The sequence below is a fragment of the Arvicola amphibius genome, chromosome 2, assembly GCF_903992535.2.
Source record: "Arvicola amphibius chromosome 2, mArvAmp1.2, whole genome shotgun sequence".
Classification (NCBI taxonomy): Eukaryota; Metazoa; Chordata; class Mammalia; order Rodentia; family Cricetidae; genus Arvicola; species Arvicola amphibius.
Window position 1 is genome coordinate 144,370,879 of NC_052048.2, and position 22,038 is coordinate 144,392,916.

The 22,038-nt window shown below is 48.0% G+C and overlaps 1 protein-coding gene across 3 annotated transcripts in view; it reads right to left on the bottom strand.

The window, feature by feature from the left end:
• Window positions 1-2,481: 2,481 nt before the first annotated feature.
• Dnajb6 (DnaJ heat shock protein family (Hsp40) member B6) overlaps window positions 2,482-22,038 on the bottom strand; it is a 102,080-nt gene continuing 82,523 nt past the window's right edge. For 2 of the 3 annotated variants that reach the window (XM_038317945.1, XM_038317944.1), the window contains exon 9: window positions 7,106-7,644. In XM_038317945.1, the coding sequence (XP_038173873.1) occupies window positions 7,256-7,644 (389 nt within the window). In that variant the 3' untranslated portion in view covers window positions 7,106-7,255. Of the gene's footprint in view, window positions 3,816-7,105; window positions 7,645-22,038 lie in introns of those variants that run through there. The other variant, XM_038317946.2, reaches the window with a different exon arrangement.

Genomic DNA, 22,038 nt, shown 5'->3' on the forward strand with positions numbered 1-22,038 from the left:
AGAGCTGCAGTTCCTTCTCACCCTCACTTCTGCCCTTTCCAAAGCACCTCAGTTCGCCTGGATACAGAAGCCATGGGCACTAGACCCTTCCCAACCCCCAGCTTCTCCATAACTGGCCCTCAGCAATGTCCAGCCAGGGCGCCCCAAAGGCAGAGCCCCTCCCTCACCCGCTTATCTATTCCCTACTGATGGATGAGAAGTGTTCTGATTCTACTTTACCTTTTAGGGTGGCTAGGGTGCTGTGAGTGGAGGGCTGGGTACTCAGCTGAGTGCTGAGCACCCTTCCGAGTGCTGGGTACTCAGCTCAGCTGGCAGGCCACTGCTTTGTTAGCTGGAGTCAGCCACCACTGATTGTCAGCCCTGGGTTGGCTGCAGCACAGTGATGGAGAAGCACTCTCCATTGAGATGAAAGATGTCAGGCACTCCTGAGGAAGGCGATGCCACCACCTGCCTAGAGAAAGCTCCACAGACACTGTCCAAGGCAGCAGAGGGAGGCCACTGCCATAGGCTCAAGCCTCTTCTCAATCTGGGGTCTCTGGGGAAGCAGATAGCTTGTCCACATGGAGCCTGCTATATTTGACATAACCTATGACCAACGCTGGGCTGACTCTCAGACAGGGTGGCACCATCCTGGGTGTCAGTTGACAGGGACATCTCAGGGGCAGTAGCTCGTCACAGACCCAGCGTCACCTTTGGATGGAATGGTCATGAGCACACTCACACAGGACATTCTCAGCATCATCTCTAGGGCAGAATATTGGAAAGGGGAATCTTCACCAGTGGTAAGAGGTGCTCCAGACATAGATCCGAGGCTACCAGATGACTCCCAATGCCAGGTAGGACACACACCAGTGAAGACCCTTGAGGAGGGGTACAGGCAGGGACTGAATATAGAAGTCAGTGGAATAAACTAGGTCCCCTCCCAGATGATCTGCAAAGTAAAACCTTGTTCAAGCCATATATTACAACTTCTCTTCTGTGTGTGTGTGGGGGGGGGGGGGGGGGGAAGGGGGTTGGGGCAAAAAGGGAGTGTCCTACTAAGTAGCCCTTACTGGCCTGGAACTATCCATGTAGATCAGGTTGGTCTCAAGCTCAGACTTCAGCCTGCTCTGCAGTGTTGCTGAAACCCTGGGTAATAACTAGAGAGCCTTTCCAGACAACAGCATCACTTCCCGGGCTTCTCTATCTGCCCTGCAGCTGTGAGAGAGACACTGTGGTCCAGACCTTGGGCCTTCACTGTGCTCAAAATGATCATACTCACTCAGAGGGTGGGCTCTGAAGCCCATCACCAAAAGCGGAAGGGACCAGGCAGTACCAGGCAGGCCCAGAAGACCAGAGAAGAGCCCCCACACACAGTGTTGGTTGAGATGCGCGGGCGTTTGCCAAGCAGCATGGGTGTACCACACTTGCTACCTCTCTAGAAGGATCCTGCACTGGCACACCAAGAGGCAGTGATCAGCCTGGACTGACTGACACACTGCAAACTTCTGAACACCTAGGGCTGACTGTGCAGTGCCCCAACCCGGGTGTGCACCAAGCAGCCCTAGCCTTTCTCTGGGTCTCCTCACCTAAGCCTAGGCTGACAGTGAGCCCTGCACAGGCGCTGGCTCCTCCCTTCTGGCTGTCCCACTGCAGCAGCACAGGGAAGCACTGCCCTTGGGACTTGAGCTCCTCTGGAGAGCCAGGCTAAACACATGCACACGAACACTGTGTGCCTACTGGCTACACGCCTGTGCCTCGCCTTAAAGGAGCAACCATGACATCAACAGGTAGGCTGTGGGAAGGGCAGCCAAGGAGCCTTACCTAAAGTGGTCTCTCACACATGCATCCTAGCACCTCCCCTTCAGTACTGGAGACTTGAGCAATACACTGTTATAGTCATGGGCCAGGATGAGAAGCGACCTCTCCTCCAGGCTTCCAGCATGCTCACTCAGGCTGCTGGTGTTCATAAAGCCACGCTCACAACTGTTCTTTGTATGGAACACAAACACATCCTCTGTCCCAAATATGTCACTTTATCTTCCATAATCAGAAATGTAAGAGTTGGTGAGATAGCTCAGTGGTTAAAAGTATTTGCCATCAGCCGGGCGGTGGTGGCGCACGCCTTTAATCCCAGCACTCGGGAGGCAGAGGCAGGCGGATCTCTGTGAGTTCGAGGCCAGCCTGGTCTACAAGAGCTAGTTCCAGGACAGGCTCTAGAAACTACAGGGAAACCCTGTCTCGAAAAACCAAAAAAAAAAAAAAGTATTGGCCATCAAGTCTGACAACCTACATTGGGCCCCAGGCACACATGAAAGGAGGGGACCAACTCCCACAGCTGTCCTCTGACTTCCTCTGCCAAATGCACCACAGCGTACCCTTGCACACACACAAAGTAAAAATATATAAAACTATGTATAAAAAAAACATGCAAGATCTGCTTTTGTTCTTCATAGTAACAGTTCAACTGGCAGGCAAGGAATGACCACATGAGAGCTGGACTCAGTGACGTTTACATTTTATTTACGTTGGTAGCACTAAAACACATTATGCCTTGTGGGTCACATTTCCACAACACACATTAATACCAATTCACACTCCATGGTAATTGCCCACACCACCTCCCACCGAAACCAAGCAAACACAGCAAACACTTAGTGGCCATCCCCTCAAACCTCAGGTGACTCTGCCCCAGGCTCCTAGCTATGGCAGGGCCTATAACTCACAAAACTCCCCCTTTCCACACTGCTGGACCCAACTGCTGGCATCTCAAGTCCACCAACACTTTTAATGATGCCCTCTCTTCCAAGGAGACAAAGTCCAAGCAACAGATCCTCATGGCCGAAAGGAAGGAACACATCCCAGAGAGGCATGTGTAGTCCAGAAATGAGACGGCATCGGAACTACCTGGTGCTCACAGTGCAAACGGCAGGTTGGGTGATAGCATGGCATGGATTTGTGACAGGACGATGTGAAGGGGCAGTGTTTGCAATCTGAAGAACTGAGGTCAAGCTTCTTGCTTGGTAGCTGATTTTTCTGTATGCACCTGTGTGGCTGTGTAAAGAGCCAGCGGCACTGACCTATGAAAGCTAGAAATGGTATTGCTAGGCAAAACCTGTTGATTGAAGGGCAAATATTTCTGCAAGAAGAAAAGATGAGATTTCCCAAAAACTAAACTACATTTGGTGTCAGTTTTTGACTACCTGGAGAAGATTAAGAGTTGAACAATAAGTACAAGGAAAGACTATATCTGAAGTGGCTCATGATGGCCTATATTGCCAGAGTACTGAATCAAAAGCACCCTAAAACCCATGGCTCAAGGCGCAGCTTACATTACCTGTTAAGTTCTGCTGTACTAAAACTGCCCACTGTACCGCCGCCGGAGGACAGTCATGAACACATACCCAGCTCCCTACTGGGCCCTACTGGACTCCTACAGCTACAAACACCTCAGTGCGCGGAGCAGGGCTCGGACTGCTGAAAAGAATGAGGCAGATCCTTACAACTCAAGAGGAAAATGCTACGGATTTAGTGCTGGGGAAAAGCAGAGTTACAAGGCTGAGGATGTGTCACAAGCTTACACTATGCGGGCCACCCGAGATTGTCACCTCCATCTCCAACACCCCTGATCCTACCGATCCGTGGGCACATGTCCATAATCCTGCTAAGCGGAGCGGCACCGAAAGGATGCCGCTGCCGTGCGCGTGCGCACCACACACGAGAGCGGCTGCAGCGGCTGCCGCCAAGTTCAGCCTAGTGGTTCCCTTTGGTCGACTTCTTCTTCTTCGAGTCCTCTTTCTGCTTCTGCTTCTTCCTCTTGCCACCTTCCTTGAGCCCTAAGGAAACATGGCTTGTGAAACACTGCACACCAACAACTGCTTCCCCATGAGGCGCGTCACTCACTAGACACTTCCCCACGGACAGAGACAACAGAACAGTTCATGCTGTCCACGTGAAAACACCAACTGTTTGGAATAGCAGGCTGAAGACCACCACGCAGTGTGCTACTCACAGCAAGCGTCCTGCATTCACCCAGCAGCCCGGTCACAGAACCAGCTCTGTGCAACAGGCTCCATCTCAGTCCTCAGAGGCCCTGCCAAGGCCTTACCTGCAGAATGCACAGCCCTGCCACCTACTCTGCCAGGTCCATCAGAGACCTTCCACAGCTCCCTTCTGCAATGGACAGCCCACTCTCCCTGGCAGACCATTTTCCTTCCTTGAAAACAAAACCATTGTCATTGTTCCTGTCATTAAAGCTAATAAGCACAACCTTACCAACCAAGGCCACAGTAGATGGATGGAGGCTCAGTCTCTGGACGTTTCCAATGAGCCAGAAATGAAGGGCTCTGCCTTCAGTCCTGCAGAAGCTCTTAGACCCTGGCCACAGTGAAGCAGGTGGGATGTGGGCCTCATGTTGAAGAAGAGCCACAAGAGATCTCAGATCCCCAACTTCTAGAACAGGCCCAATAACACCTCAAAATTCCCACAGTGAGATCCACCAAAATCCTAGCACATTAGTTTTGCAGGCGGTGGCGCAAAGATGCAGGCCAGCAGCAGAATTAGATGCAAGATCCAGCTCTCTGAATTACAAGTCGTGCCCTGTGAAGAGGTCTGCACTCCACACCACACAGAGTCAAGTTCCGCAAGAAGGAAGGATAGGTCTACTCCCTCATTCATGATTTTCCTCATGTTGGATAATTGCCATTTTTAATGGCCATGTGTTCTTCACAGTTCACAGACCAATGCTGTGTATGGAATACACAAATGAAAAATGCCACAAATCCCTTCTCCAAGAAGTGCAGCAGAACAAATTTTAAAGGTCACAGAATAGCCCACAAAGAAGAAAAAAGAAAAAAGCCAATGTAACACATACTAAATCCAAGGCTCAGGGACACAGAACTTACCTAGCACATGGACAATCCAGTTACACACATAAACACACACACACACACACACACACATGTTCAAGCCATGAAACTCCTGGGGGACTAACATGTCAAGTTGGCCTGAATTGCAAAGTCCTTCTTTATGAAGACACCTCAGTGAAAACTGCTTTCATTGAGGAAACTCCCCATCCTGATGCCAACCGGCCTGGCTCATCTAGACTATACCTGACAGCTCTCTGGCCGACAGCCAATGGAAGCTGCCACTAGGAAATTCTGCACAAAGTTTCAAACTTGCCCAAGACTTACAAAACTAGGCAAAAACCACTGAAGGCTACACAGGCAGGAAGCCTGGTCCAGATCATCTTAGTTCTTCAACATGGCTCTCGGAATTTTAAGAGGAAAAGTATGGTCTTAATCCTCCTGATCCCAACAGCACAGCACCAGACTTTGCAAAGCTTTCTGTGTTGCCTGGAGGACAGTGGCTTGCAGTCAAGCTATGCTGCCCAAAGGTCACGGCTTTGTCGCTGTGGAAACCAGAAACCGCTTTTGAACCGTAGCTAAGTTTCTAATGTTCTTCACGACGGGTTTGTTTTCACTTTGTTGATAACCCAAGTTCTCATGTAGCTCAGGTGGCAATCTGGAGAACCCCACTTCAAAATGAGTCATCATTTCTGAGTAAGAAGGTAAGTGAAGGGGCTGCTCAAACTTTCCTATAGAAGGCAAGAGAAAGGCTGCTCACACTTTTCTATAGAAGGCAAGAGAAGAGCTGCTCACACTTTCCTATAGAAGAGATAAGTGAAGGCTGCTCACACTTTTCTATATAAAAGCATGGTTCCTTAAAAACATGGGGAGCAAAGGGACAGAGAAGAGGAAGCACCAGCTACACCCAGAGCCATATGCTGGCAGGTGCTTCTGACTCGACTCAGGGATGTACAAGACGATAGCCTCATTCACAGCTTTTCCAGACTCTCAAGCCAAGAATTTCTACAGGCTCACTAGTTCGCACACATACACAGAAAATATCTGGATCAGTACTGACCAAGCAACAAGGGGAGAGTGATTTGCTGTTCTTACTACTCAACTCTACTGTCTCCAGATTCTTCGGCCTTGGCTGATCACTTTTTGCTTAACAGGCAAGAGAATGGCCATCTGCTGCAGTCACACTTCCTGTCCAGATCCTGTGGTAGGAGGCCTGCGCACCTGTAAACAAGTTCTGCAGGCAGGCCTGTCCCTATGCACCTTCTAGAAACCAGGAGATTGACTCACGGGTCAGCCTTATGATTCCTTCACAAATGAACACGAAGGGGATGGGGGAGGTGGGGGAGGGGTAAAATCTACAAGTCTGCTGCTTTGACCTCCCACCACCCTTCCCAGTTCTCCTGGGAGCACTGGGAGTGGACACTGGGAGGTGTCCATAGCCACTGAGGCACACAAAAGCTTCCTATGCAGTCAGGCAATCCTGCCCATCTGTCACTCAGATGCACAAAGCTCATGTCCCAGTCGCCCATCTGTTTTTGCTGGCATCTCCCACAGCAGGGTAACTATATGCTTGCTGCCCAGTTCCAGCAATGCCTTACCCATTGGGGACTCTACGTAGTATGTTTTCTTTTGCTTGTAAAACCCTAGAGGGCTCTCTGCATTCTCCTCTGAGGAGAACCTAAAGGGATTTGGGGGCTTGACTTTAATACAAAGTTCTGGGAAGCAAAAGAATTGACCATTCTGTTTCCTACTTGGAGCACTTTGCAACACAATCAGACATGGACAACCAAGCCACATCTCTGCAGTCTGGGCTGCCGAGTTTGTGCGGCCATAGGCACAAGCTTGACTCTCTTCCAGGCAATAAAACTACACTGATAGGGGGCTTGGGCCTGACTGGGAAAGCTCTATGTGTACATGCTGACCATCCAGAATGTTCTATAGGAAATGCTCCTGGCTAAGGGTAGAGCCGGGCAGTGGCAGTGGACGATCCCATCATGAGCACTGAGGGAGGAGCCAGGCCTCCACCTTCACCAGTGGCTCACCTGAGAGCACTCTACTGGGAACCTGGCTATATCTTTTTTTCTGCAAAATGAAGCTAACATAAGTGTGCAAGTGGCCTTGGGCAAATCAGGTTAAGTGACAAATCTCGAGATCTAGTGTCAAACAAAATTATAAAAAAGAGCCACTGGGGACAGAAGCAGCACCGAGCATTTCCTCAGCAGTCAACTAAACCCAGACAACATACTCCATACACATCGGAATACTGGGACCCCTGTTTTAATCATGGGGTTGGCTTTGAACCACGCAGCTAGGCTGTCCATAGAGCAGCTGTGGGAGGTGAGCTGGGTGCAGGGATCTCCTCTGCCCCTGCTCAGCAGGCCTGGCACCTTCCCCCAGCTCCCCAAGCCTGCTCAGGTCAGAATGCAGCAACATAGGCCTGATTGCTGTTTTCGCTGTCCGGGGTCTGGGGGCAAACCACTTTGGGGGTGCTCCACACCAGCTCCCTTCTGCACACCTGCTGAGGTCATGGGGGCATCCCAGTTGCCAGGAACCTGCTGCCTGTCCTGCTCTTCATCTTCCCAGTTGCTTTTAGACACAAGTTTGGCCGTTGGGGCAGGCCTGGGTGGCTTCTGTGTGCGGGTGCTGACAGAAGGGGCCGGAGTCGGGACTGGAGCTGGGGCCGGGGGCCGGGCCGGGGAAGAAGCCCGGACTGTTGCTGGGGCCGGGCCAGGGGCCAGAGCTGGTATCTGCTGGCCTCTCCGCTGGCATTCTTCTGCAAAGGCGTTCTCGTCGGCCACACCTGAAAGCACAGCACACCAGGGAGAGCTGTGAGCTGCAACCCTCCCTTGGGAGCAAAAGGCTTCACCCACCTTCTTCCCCCACAGACGGCTCCAATCTCTAACATCAACCATATTTCTCTAAGAACAGAAACTGTCCATGCTTGTCACTGCACTGTTGGGCCTGAACACTCTCTTCCCAGAGGGGGATATAAAGCAATCCCAGAGAAACCGACTGTCTTGTCTCTGCTGCAATGCCATCATCTAGATTCTGAGTGTACGATCAAGATACAAGGCCTGGCAGATACTGCTTAAGATGGTCCTTGCCAACCAGATAATGCAGCCCTGCAGAAAGGCACCAGATCAAGCCCAGGCATGTCCATAGGCCAGCACCAAGGACGCAGCACCTCTACACAAGCATGACGTGGCTTAGGACTGCAGAAGCCGCGGGCACTTTCTCTGCCCACCATGCCTGCAGGGTAGAGCCAGGCCGCAGGCAATCTCCCAGAGAGCTCCCAGCCAGGTCTGCAGCACAGTTCATCACCCCCCCCACACACACACACTCCCATCATCACTGAGAAGGCTGCTCTCTCTGGAGAAACAGAAAAGAGCTCTGAAGGTTTTACACGCTAGATGAATACTCAAAATAAAACAAGAAAGCAACAACTAGAGGACTGACTTTGATTCCCTGGAACTTTGAATTGTTACACTCTGTACCAACCCTAAAGCTGAAGGCAGTGAGTGGCTCTCTCACTCAGCTGCCAGGAGGGCGAACCTCTGCTCACCTATGAGCAGCTGCCCTGCCACCAACTCTCACAGTCCGTGTGTCAACTCAGCAAGAGGCCTGCAGGAGTCTCCTTCCTTTGGTGGCAAACCACGACAGGCACTGCCACCCTGCAGGTAGCTGCTCCTTTTGGCACTGGGAGGCACTTGCTCAAGGAAATATGTAAAGTATTGTAGATCAGTTCTCATTTGGACGCCTCCCATGAACCCAGGCTCTGCTGGAGCCAGACACGTGGAGAAGCCATGCCTGATAGGTAACAGAGAACCTGCCTATCTTCCCACTGTGTGGAGACAGCAGCCCTACACACAATGAAACACATTTCTAAGGAATCTTAAAACTGGGGTCAAGTATCACTCCTGGGACTACAGTCACCACAAGGTTCATTAAACTCCCAAACCCAATGGTGGTGGTGGTGGCACACGCCTTTAATCCTATGAGTTCGAGGTCAGCCTGGTCTACAAAGCAAGCTCCAGGACAGCCAGGCCTATTACATAGAGAAACCCTGTCTCAAAAAACCTGAGGGGTGGGGGGAATCCAGAAAACTGAGTTTGCAAGCTTTGTCAAGGCTGTTTACAGGCATCCAGTGAAGACCATCTTCCCCAACCATTTTGCTTCCATTTAGCCAACCATGCACAAAGGTAAGCCAGCAGCAATAGCCTGTCCAGAGGTGCCAATCTCGACGGCATTGTTCACACCCATCCTCCATGTCCTGGGATGGCCTAGAGCCTGGGGATCTTACTGAGTCACACACTTCCTGCACTGAGCTGAGAGCAAGATGTGGCATGGTCAAGCTTGTGAGTCCATAGACTCATCTGCAGACAAGAAACATCTCTGAATGAGACCACGGCCTGAGATCTGGGACCATCAGAGAGGAAAATTACCATGCACCCCATGTTAAGGCACTGTTTCCCAAGACTGCTGAGGGAAAGGCATGCTTTGGGGAGCAACAGAGGCCATCACCACCCCATGGGTTTCTGAAATACCCAAACCAGAACACATTTCCTGACTACTCAACCCTAACGTGGCAGGTAAGTGGTGACGGGTCAGAATCAGGCTGACATAAATGATGGCATGCAGGAGGATAATGTGAACTTACTGGTCCCTTGGGGGTATTGCCAATTATCCCTGGGGTGCCCCACAGCTAGCCAGTCACCCCAACATATGGAGAGACTGAGCATTCAACACAGCCCTTGGTGCCCAGAGAAACACATGAAAGACCAGAGACGCCAGGCCAGACTGTCCTCTCCAGAGGCCACAGAGACGCCAGGCCAGACTGTCCTCTCCAGAGCAGAGAACACCTGTGAATTCATTCTACTGAATGTTTAAAAATAAGTAAGAGCCATGCGGTGGTGGTGCGCATCTTTAATCCCCACGCTTGGGAGGCAGAGACAGGTGGATCTCTGTGAGTTCAAGGCCAGTCGGCCTGGTCTACAGAGTAAGTTGCAGGACAGCCTAGGCTACCCAAAAAAACCCTGTCTAGAAAAACCGTAATAAACAAGTAAACAAACATATGATGGCCATGTTTGTGCACGCCTGTAATCCCAACAAGGGAAGCTGAGGCAGAATGACACTGGAGGCCAGTCTAGACTACAGTTTGAGCACACCCCATATTTGATAGAAGGGAGAATGGTGGAAGGAGAAAGGGAGGGCAAGCATGTTGACCACGTGTGACTCATGAAGGAAACCACTTTCTCATGTGTGTGATACCCACCACAAACCTTTTTTTTTTGGGGGGGGGGGGGGAGTGCCGAGCCTCAGGATAGCAGCCTCTTGCTCTTCTCACTTACCTCAGTACCAGGATGGGTCTCCTTGGGTCCGCCCAGAGCCAGGTCTTACCAGGCTCGCATCCAGTCACAAGAGGAGACAGGAATCTCCCCCATATTCTGCTTCAGGAGCACCCTTCCCAACAGTCCTGCTGGATCTGCAGGCTCCACCTAGACACACCCAACGAGGTTCAACCCCAACAGAAATAAGTAAAGTTTCCCAGACGGATTTTACAGGCAATGGCCCTCAGTGGAACAATCTTACAAGCTCACCACCCCGGTTGGGCAAGTTCCCGCTTCTGGCTTCCAGAGCTTGGCTAGGACATCTCTAGCAGGAAGCCAGTCACTTGAGAGGGTGGCCCACTTCCTTTTCCCTGTAGGCTCTCTGCACTCCAAACCCCTACCTCCCCCAGGCTGGGAATACACAGCGTACCATCAAAGAGCTCTGTTTACTGTTGTTGAGTGAAACAACTAACCTTGCAGAGAACACTGGCTTTCGTTGTCTCAGGACTGGCAAAGGGCAAGATGGCTCAGAGGGTAAAGGTGCTCTGCAACCAAGGCAAGCCTGGTAACCAGGGTCTTATCCCCAGGCCCCTCGAGACGGAAGGAGACGACCAAATCTCAAGTTGTCCTCTGGTCTCCACTCGTACACTGGTGCATGCATGCATGCACACGTACGTACACACACACACACACACACACATACACACACTCAAATGTGTAATAATTTTAAAAAGAACTAAGTTTAGACGACTAGCAGGAAGCCGAGCAAACACACTACACACTGTGCCTCACCGTTCTCAGGAGAGGAAGCTACCAAACCAGTAGCTCAGGATCCAGGCACATGTGGTTTCTCTGTCTGTGCTTGAGGGCCCAGTGGTGCTTGGCCAATGCCCACAACCCCTCTTGTGGCTGTCACCTTCCTGCTCAGAGGGCCCTTCAGCTCTCAGGGCTTTCTTGAAAATCCCCACTAGGAAATCCCCTAGACCAGCCCTGGAGAACATGGGCCACAGGGTCCCTCACACTGAAGTGCCGGGGACGGAAACAGAGGTGGGAAATACCCAGGTCATTTCTCTGCTCCGGCTTTCTCACTGTGCACTTCCTAGGAGGGCTCATTTGCCGTGTATTTATCCAAGCACTCCTTCCAGCCTGCTGTCCTCACAAATCACCCCAAAATCAATGAACTGGCTGCTGTGACAGGAGTCCTGAAGCTTCTCCATTTAGCAGTCTGGAATACGGCAGACACAGCAGGACCACTGGTGTCTGGGACATTACCAAGCCTGACTCCTCTGGGAACAACGCTGGGCTGACTCCAGCGCCCAGCCTGGACCTAGCCCCAATACAGATGGTTCTGTGGACAGACTGCTTTGTGTTTGCAAGCTCCAACAGCAAAGGAGTAGCAGGTACCATCCTGAGACAGATGTGTTCCTTCCGGTCTGGCTTCAGAAACACTTCTCTTGAACCCTCTGGTCTTTGTCTTCATGGCTACCCTATAAGCAGAAGTACTGGACAAGTGTTCTATGGGCCCAGGAGCACGGCCCATCTAACAACAGTCCGTGGAAACTAAACTGTTTTTCACACAGGATGCTGGCTTAGAGTTCTGATGATTTATCTGCCCTGTTATAGTGGGAACCCACATACATCACCACCGTCAAAATGACAGCAAGCATCTAGGCTCCAACACCATTCATCCTTATCCCTTAATGTGGACATGTCTTACTAGCTTTGAGAAGCTGGTAGGTGGGTGAGGACCACCCCTGCCATCTTCATCTCCTGGCACAAACTGCATCACTCAGTCTACTTGGTTGATTCTTTCCAACCGCAACCTTCACGGCAGAGTTGGACACACACACACACACAATCCACTGCTGCCCCATCAGAGAGTAGCCAGGGAGACGTCACAGAACACAGAAGTAATGCTTTGCCCTGAACAGCCACTATCACAGGAAGGACTTCATTCCTTGTCTTACTCGGCACCCTTCATGTGTAGCCTGCAGAGACAGGATGGTCCCCTGCAAAGAGGACACAGTGAGTGGCTGTGTCCTGGCCATGATGCTGGTGGGCTTCCTTAGGAAAGTAAAATCACACGTGGCACTGCCACCCACCACTCCTCTCCAGATTTGCCAAATCAGGCCTCAATTATCAGGCAGAGCTGGATCATAACACCGAGAGTGGGGCTCAGAGCTCATCCGCAGGGCCCTCAAAACACATACTGGATAAGCTCCTAGACCCTAGGCTGTTTCTGTGGCTGGAAGACCAAGTCTTGAAAAGTAGAGCGAGGGCTGCCAGTAGTAGCTGGGGTGGGAGTGGGGGGCGAAGAGTGCTAATTTAGCAATGTGAGGTCATGGATCCATACCCAGGACCCAAAAAACTAAGACTGAAATCCTGTAAACAAGGGTGAACTTCATAATATCCGTGAAAGAAAAATGAAAGAAATATCCAAAGAAACAGCACCATAAACCAGCTGTTCTCAACCTGTGGGTCATGACCCCTTGGGGATCAAATGACTTTCATAGCAGCTGCATGTCAGATATCCTGCATACCCGATATTTATATTAAGATTCATAACAGCAGGACAATTATGGTTATGAAGTAGCAATGAAATAGAATTTTGTGGTCGAGGGCCACCACAACATGAAGAACTGTGTATTAAAGGGCTGCAGCATTAGGAAAGTTGAGAACCACTGGTAACTTCTTTGAATTAGGAAGATGTGGTCCCGGCCCACACTATGGCTTGCTGAACTGATCTCATCCGGGGAAGCATGTGCAGAAGTCTGGTACGCGCAGCACTGAAGCATGTGCAGGTCTGGTACGCGCAGCATTGCTGCAGCTGTAACAGCAAGGGAGGCAGAATCTGCAGTGTCTGAGACTGGACAGCATTCACATTTAAAGACTGACCAGCTCTGCTCTGTCCCCTTATCAGATACTGACTGTATAGAAGTGCACTGACAAGACCCATCAGAAGCCTAGGGAAGGAAGGGCAACTCCACAAACAAGCAGTTTCACCTCACCTCAAGCAAGAGATTTTGTCCCACCTTTCAGGTTCCTCTGAAAGGTGGATGGACCCAAGAAATCTGCCCAAACCTGCGTGGTTTGAAGCCTTCCTCCTCCACCCTGGGACAAACCAACACTTTGCACCCCAGCTCCATCCCAGATACCCCAGCAGCAAATAGACACAATCAGTGGACCAACCTTTAAGGCTATGTGCCTGGAAGCAGAGTGAGGTGATGATTTCTGAAGGCCTGTACGCATGAGAGGCCCAATACAAGGAACCAAGTTATATTTTGATTAGGAACTTCTAATAGGCAACTTGAGAACCTGACTTGCAAAAGACCCCACAGCCAGCTTTAACATGTCCAGGAGGAAATGTGTGGGTCAGGGAGGATCCCAGAGTTCGCTACATTTAACTCATCTCACACACAAGAAAGCCTCCTGCTTTGAAATGTTAATAACGTGTTTAAGATTTATACAGAGGCAGCGAGAAAGCTCAGAGCAAGGGTGCTTGCCACACAGCCTAATGACCTGAATTTCCCAGAAGTCCCCGACTCTTGCATGTTGTCTTCTATCCTCCATGTATATGATACAAGGCACATGCACATACAAGCGATGGTAATTTAATAAAAAATGTTCCACAACTGAAACAAACGCCAGGTCCTCCTGGCAATCCTTCAAAACCAGGGAAACCACCAAGACTCAAGAACATAGCCTTCTGGGTAGTGTGTTAGCAGTAGGGAAGGTTCAGGACAGATGCCAGCATGAATTATTACAGACTTGGGCAACACAGCCATCACAGCACTCTCTGTAGTAACTCTCGGGCACAAAGGGACATCCCACCCAGAATCACCAGTTCCTTCCTGAGAACAATCTAGATAGAAGTGCCAAATGTCACCGAACCGCTTCCGCACCTGGCTTTGTCAAGTCCCCCATGCTAGCTGTTCACTGCACTCTCTCTTCTCTGGGCATTCACCACTGCACAAGCTTTGGTGTACCCAATCCGTAGCCTGGTTCTCATGGGCACCAAGCATGCACACAGTGCATAGAAATAAATGCAGCCAAAACACTCATACGTGATTACAAATCTGGCGGTTCTGCTAGCCAATTCTTAGGACCTTTTCTTTTTTCTTTTTTTGTTGTTGTTAACTTTTTGTTTGGTTTTTCATCCTAAAACAGGGTTTCTCTGTGTAGTCCTGGCTGTCCTGGAACTCACTCTGTAGACCAGGCTGACCTCAGAACTCAGAGATCCGCCTGCCTCTGTCTCCTGAGTGCTGGAATGAATGGCGTGCACCACACCGTCCAGCTCCATTCGTTATTTTAATGGGGTTGTCTTGGTGCTAGGGATCCAAGCCAGTGCCTAAGCATACACTGAGCACATCCCAGGTCAAATTTATGTAAATATCCAAATTGTTGGAGTACAGAGGTTGGTTATGAGCTCATGTTTCTTTTTCACTTGGGGAACACACCAGAGAATATCCTGCTTTTGAACAAGTTAAATGGAATTTTTAAAACAGACCCATGACCTGCCAGTGTCCTGAGCCAAGAGACTGAGGTCATCCAGAAGCTGTGACAGAAATACTCGGCAGCTGTCACATGAGTGTGGCACGACTTCAGATGCCACCGAGTCCAGCTGAATGTGAGTGTACTCCTGATGATTTCACACAGCCATCTCCCCAAGGACATGAGAAGAGTCAATTTCACTAATGCCACCGTAACCTGAGAGTTCACCTGCATCACCTGCTGGTCCACAATATGAAGTCACACAGTTGATGCCTGGCATGTGGCAGGCACGGGGTTGACACGATCTATTCTTGTTGTTAAACGCAGTCGTAAAATTTCAAATAAGGGGAACAAAGAGCTATTTGCCGTCAGTCTCAAATGAACAAACAGAATGGGGAGCAACTGGGAGAGGACACACATGTGAACAGAGAATCAAGCACACAGCAGCCAAAGGGGGGAAACCAAGTCAGGAATGCATAAGGGCAGCCTGGAATAACGGGGTGGGAGGGAGGGAGAAAACTATGTGCCAAGGCCAGCAGGGTTAGCCTGGGGAATGCCATGATCTAACCTGGGTTAAAGCAAATGGAGAAGTAGGAAATATACAAGTAGGTACAAACAACATTTTCACAGAGACCTAGGAGCCAAGGAATCCTGAAGGCATTACTTTCAAACAGGATGTAGTTTACTTCTAACACAGGCTAGAAAAATACCACACAGCTGAATCACATTCTCAGACTTACAAACAATCTCTAAAAGCCACTTACTAAATATGATCTTTGAAGCCAGAGATACATAAACTGATACTGAAAATAACCGGTGAACTGGATGGAACAGCGTGCACCTGTAATCCCAGCATTTAGGACACTAAGACACGAGCTCCACAACTGAGGCTAGCCTAGGCTACCAAGTGAGGATAGAGACCCTGCCTCTGTGGTTAACAACTATGAAAAGCACCATAGTTGATGACAAGAGATGCCCAGCTTCTGTTGGGAGCTGTGTGTGTCACAAGCATCCTGAAGCTCCTGAGTCACAGTGGACAAAGATAAATTACTTCCAGCAGTCCCAGTGGAGCTGGTATCCTCTACACGGAAAAGCTATCTGTTCCATACGATGCTGTTCCCCTAAAACTATGTTGCTCATATCCTTCAAAACCCCTGAGTAAGGGTGGTCATAACTAAGTCAGTCCTCAGGCAGGCAGGGTTGGGACTTAATGGGCATTTTAAAAACACCAACTGTTCCCAAGACTGAGGCCAAATGTTGTCAGTTAGCACAAGACAGTGCTGCTTAGCAACTTCCCACACCCCACAGCTGTGGCCACTCCTGAATGCCTCTTGGAGTGCCCTCTAGGACCAGAGCCAGGCTTTATGGGAAACCCAGGCGAGGCAGCTGTGTACCCAAGCAGCCAAGCCAGACTCCACTGCCCTGTGCCACATGCTCAGAGAAAGGGAAACAGGTTCTGGACATAAACCAGCTGCTACTTAAAATTCTTTAGCTTAAAACATATTTCAGAGCCAGAGAAATGGGTCAGCAGCTGAAAATCTGCCCTCTGAAAACCAAAATAATGTTGGGTGGTCATGACATATGCCTTGAAAGGCAGAGGAGAGCAGAGTTCAAAGACAGCCAGTCTTAAACAGAGAAACTGGGGGTAAGGGGAGGGGACCGACACAGGAGGGGACTATGAATCTGCTCTCAGAATAAGAGTTCGGTTCTTAATGTAACGGCTTCCCTTATGAAACCTGAAAGTCTCTGAAGAGCGCCATGTTTTCATGATGCTCGATAAATAGAGAGCATAGCCCTTGTAGGATAGGGAGACACAGGACAGATACACACACACATACTGACTACAGACGAGCCAGTGGAGAAAGAAAACAGATGAGAAGTAGAGGATTCAAATCTGGGTTCAATCTTGGTAAATTAAGAGGAAGCCTGTGTTTCCATTCCTTGATGTACTTACTATCAATACAGATTGCATAGTAAGACTATCAAGAACGGGGGAGGGGGGATACCCCCCTGCCTCCCAGGTACATTCTAGATTCTGGTTACCAGAGGGCAAATGGAAACACTGTCCTATTATTTCAAAAACTCCCAGAGACAACGGATAAATTTCAGAAATCTATTTCCCCAAAACTGGGGGAAAGGACACTGTTTTGTGCACTACGCTTTCTAAAAGCAGCCTGTAACAAAACATGCTGTTGTCAGTGGGCTGAACTTGGTTCCCAGCACCCACAGCAACCTTCTCAACACTGTCTACAACTGCAGCTCCAGGGAATCCATGAGTTTCCTACACTCACATGTGCATGCTCACAGAGACACAAAATCAAAACCTAACCCTGGGGCTGTGGAGAAGGACCAGTAGTCACAGTGCTCATTTTCTGAAGGATTCAACTCTATTCCCAGCATCCGCATGGCAGTCTACAACCACCTATAACTCTAAACTCCAGTTCAGGGTAACCTCAATCCTTTCTGGCTTCCAAAGGCACTCACTAGACATGCATAGTACAAACACACATGTGCATAGATATTACATGTAGGCATAATACCCATACAGTTTATTTTAAACCCTGTTGCCTAAAAGTGTACACCTAACGAATGACATTAGTTTTACAATTATATGTAATATATATTTTTAAATCAAGAATGGGAGCTGGAGAGAGCGCTCAGCAGTTAAGAACATTGGCCTCTCTTCCAGAAAACCAGAACTCAATTCTTAGCAACCATTAGCCAACTGTCTATAACTCCAATTCCAGGGGATCTTGCCACTTTTGACCTCTGAAGACACTGTATACACATAGTGCACAAGCATACATGCAGGCAACATTCACGCATGAATTTTTCATGTGTACACTGCACATGGGAAAACAGGCTCATACAAATACAAATGTAAAATGATTTTTTGTTTTGTTTTGTTGGGGTTTTTTTTTTTTGCCTGTTTCTTTTTTGAGTTAGGTTTCTCTGGAACTAGGTGTCCTGGAACTCATTTTGTAGACCAGGCTGGCCTCAAACTCAGAGATCTGCCTGCCTCTGCCAGAATTAAGTGTGTGCCACCACCACCACCAGCTGATTTTGTTGTTTTGGTTGTTTAAAGAAAAGCTTTTAGAAAGGTATTTCAACATGCCAAGGCAATTCTTCCTCATGCCAAACATGGTCTCATACATCAGTGTCTTGAAACTCTCTATATAGCTGAGGTTGACATTATGATTTATTCTGTGCTAGCAGATAGATGAAATCCAAGTATTGGTGGTGCATGCTAGGGCAAGCAATCCAAGGACTGTACCCTACCATCTCCAGGGCACATGCAAGTAATTCAAATGAACTCAAGCAGCAAGTCAGGTGTAGTTGCCACACTAACTCGTGTCGTCTGTGTGACATGCCATATGTCATTATGCCGGACAGGAGCGACGTGTCCTTTGTGACTAGGCTTCCTGGAGGTCAATGGCAGACAGCTGGTATTGGCCACCCTTAGGGCATACAGGTTTCTCAATTAGCTGGCTATGCGCGATATGGGCGTTGCACAATCTCTTTTATAATAATGATATTCTATATCTACAAGGCAAGGATTATCTCTTCAGGAACAGCTCCGAGATAGGGAAGCAAAGTATAGGAATGTATAGGACTACAGAAGAACCTTTGTCATACACAGGGTGTATGATGAGCAAGGGAATAGATGGGTTAATGTTGATGGACAAAGAGTATTATATATTTTACTTTGAATTTTATGGATAGGCTTGCTAGATCCCAACTCCCATGGTGTCTGCTGCATAAGAAGGTACTAAAAAGTATATTTCAACAGGTGCAGAGAACTGATTAGGCATATTTGGTCACTGGATGAGATAAAGAAAGTGTTAGAGGAAAGGCCATGATAGCGATAGAGACAGAAACTTTCTATTCTTAGATGAAACTACTTGTCTGAGGTTTACGTTCCCAAGGATAAGATTTCCTCTTCTAAGGATGCTTTATGTCTAACACCTGTCCCTGATAATATGCTTTTCTTAAATATTGCTGATGTGACTAAAAGAAGCTTTCATACTGTGCCAACCAATGATATATGACTTTCTGATTTGTTCTTTGTTTGAATACTATATAATGAAAACAAGAATTTAGTAAAATCGCAGCAGATTCCAAGCACTCTCTTGTGTGTTGTGTCTGTCATTCGCCGAACTTGTGCCTTCCTGTTACCAAGACCCTGCTTCTCCCACGGTCTGAGTGGCTCCCCTGAGCCGGTCTGTGGCATGTGTTTGGGAAGTTGCAGTGGCTACTGGAAGAATTTTGAGTCCAGTCTAATAAACAGTGAGGCTTTGTCTCCTCAACTCCCAACAAGGCAGAAAGGACAAACTACAAACACAAAAATTGTAACAGAAGAATCTGAGACTATATTCTGGAAGAGGGCTGGGGCACAAATCTCTGGGTTCTACCCACAACACAGTTAAAAAAAACAAGGCTGGCAGTCGGGCAGTGATGGCACACACCTTTGATCCCAGCACTTAGGAGGGAGAGGCAGGAGAATCTCTGAGTTTGAGGCCAGCCTGGTCTACAGAACTAGTTCTAGGACAGTCAACCACCTCAACCCAGCCCCCTCAAAAGGGCTGGGAGTGACGGCGCACACTCGGGAGTCAGACAGGGATGTGAGTTGAGAGCTGTGTGGGCTATACTATATATGCAGACCACGCTGTACATAAAGTCTACATATATAATGAGACCAACTCAAAAACAAAACACAACAAGAGGAGGGTGACAGTGCATGCATGGAGATCATCCCAGAACTTGCGGGGAGGGGATGGGAATGGGCTGAAGACAGAACAACACAAGACTCTCTCTCTCCCATCACCACCCCCAAAAAGACGAGAGAAGAGAGGCTGCTCCTTAAGAGGCCACACATATATATAATGAATAAAACTAGCGCTGTTGCCTAGAGGATCGTGCACTGGACCTCGAACCTGAGCACCTGGAAGGATCCCACACAAGTAAAGAACTTTGGTGTATGGCCAGATTTTTACACGTTGCTATTGAAATCTGCCCTTAATGTCCACAACGCAAGCCACTCCATATTACTGTTTGTTATATATCCTATCAGTGACTCAGCTCAGAATTGACCCTAGAATTTTTGTGTAAAACAAAAACAAAAAAACAAAACAAACAAACAAAAAAAAGTGGAGAATATTCCTTCACTGAATTGACTCAAACCAAGTTGGGGGACAGAGAAGAAAACAAGTGGGGGAAAAATTTTTACAGAACTCAGGCAGGAACCTCCTATGCAAGGACTCTACACATAGCAGTCAGCTTCTGAGGATGTCCCTGTACAAGAACTGAGCATACCCCCACAAGCTTTCAGTCAGATTTTCTAAGACCAAACACTAAAGTGAGATCTTTCTTTTCAAAGTGGCAAAGGGGCCTTTTCATTTAGTAAGTCATTGCTAAATAACACCACCACCACACAGCAATTCAAAGCCCTCCCAAAGTAGCATCTACCCTGGGGATAGCTCTCTGGGAACTAGATCTATTTTAACAAGTTGCTTGTGTGTCAGCACAGTAAGTGATGGAGGAACAGACCAACAGCTACCAAGTGCAAGTATCAAGCACTGGTCCATATGCCCTACTCCTCCATTACCCATCTGAACTCTAGGACAGCTACATCACCTCTGATGCTTCAAGTACATCTCAGTGTACTCACACATATGCAAATGCAAAATTGAGGCCAAGTACTTGCTGTCTCCTCACTCCTTTTCATTCCCATATCCTTAGGCAACGCCAGAGCTTCTCTTCTGTCTCATCCTGTGTCAAGGTACCTACTCGATGTCTTTAATGTCGGGCTTTCTGGTCACAAACTATTTGGGAAGCAAAGCAATACGTACTCACTGTCTTCAGGTTTGCAGTGTTTGCATACCCACCCTATCCAAAGGCATTGTAGTCAAAATCAGCTCATTCCTAACATATGGTCAAGTGCACTAAATCCTCTGCCATCTTTAGATCATTCCCTTTAAGTATGCACTTGGAGATAAAACTTTTCTTCTCTGGTATGAAAGTTTGTAAAATTGCTATTCCTTATTTCAGACAGTGTCAAGAGTCCTCAGAGTCCCAGAAGAAATTTTTGCAACAATCAGAATCTACACACTACTCACTTCTTAAATGATAGGGTGGGGGCTTAAATGCAAGTTATGTTCAATATCACATAACTTTTAACTAGAACTGTCATAACCAAAGGTTATTTTTACAGACTGAAAAACAAGACGTTTACTGTTGTTGGCTCTTTAATCATATCATGATGTTTCATGTGCACTGCCTTGAAGTGATAGCCTGTAAGCTATATCAAAACTACAACAGTTTTCAATGAAAACTTCTGGACTGGTTCCTTTCCTCCCACAAACTGCTACACTAAGATCTATAATAGCAAGGCATGATGGAGCATGCCTATAATCCCAGCATGTAGGGTGAAGACAGGAAGCTCAAGTTCAAGACTAGTCTAAGCTGCTTAGAAGATATTTCAAAAAGACAAGATGAGGGATATCAGTGGTAACTGCCTATCTAGCCTGTACCCAGCCCTGGATCGAATCCCCAAAACTTACTCCCCAACAAATTACAAAACTGTTTCTCATTATTTATAGACCTTTCCACATAATCTCTGAGCACCCCCACCCCCACCCCCACCACACTAAATTGTTGGTCATTATTTACAGTCTTCATACACTCTGAAGACAGGTCTATATGTAACTTCCAGTCAGAATCCATCACGATTGAAGGAAGCACAAAAGTGATACTAGAAGCCCAGGCACAAAATCACACAGACACAAGAAGGCTGCAGACCCCGCTCATGAAAGAATGCACCAAACACATTCGCATTTATTTTCTTTTTTTTTTTTAAGCAAATGACAAAGACCCAAATTACCAGTTTTTCTTAAACCTAAGCTTAACATTACATACTTAAACAATTTTCAGAACTGACGAATTTGCCAGCATCCATGCACAACTAGAAAACATCCTTAATTTACACTAAACCAGAAATGTATTACCATTGATGCAGTAATAGCGTTAATTACTAAATACTGAAAATAAAAATTGAAATATTTCTGCTGAAGGTTCATCTGGCAACGTTAGCTTCACAGCAGGCTGACACTACTCACTCACAGTTCAACACAATGGGAAGCAGATCCATGCTGGTGTCAGAGAACAGTCTCGTCCTAGCACTACTCAAGAGTCACAGGGCTCACCTCGGATTACGGTTTGTTTTGTTTTGTTTAAAGCAAAGTGCATACAGAGGTTACAACAATTTTAAAGACAAAAAAAAAAATGGTCCTATTTTGTGGTCCCAACAACAAACTCAAAAGTCTATGACAAATAGGGGCTCCGATGAGCTGTTTTATAAATACTTTAGATTAGGTACA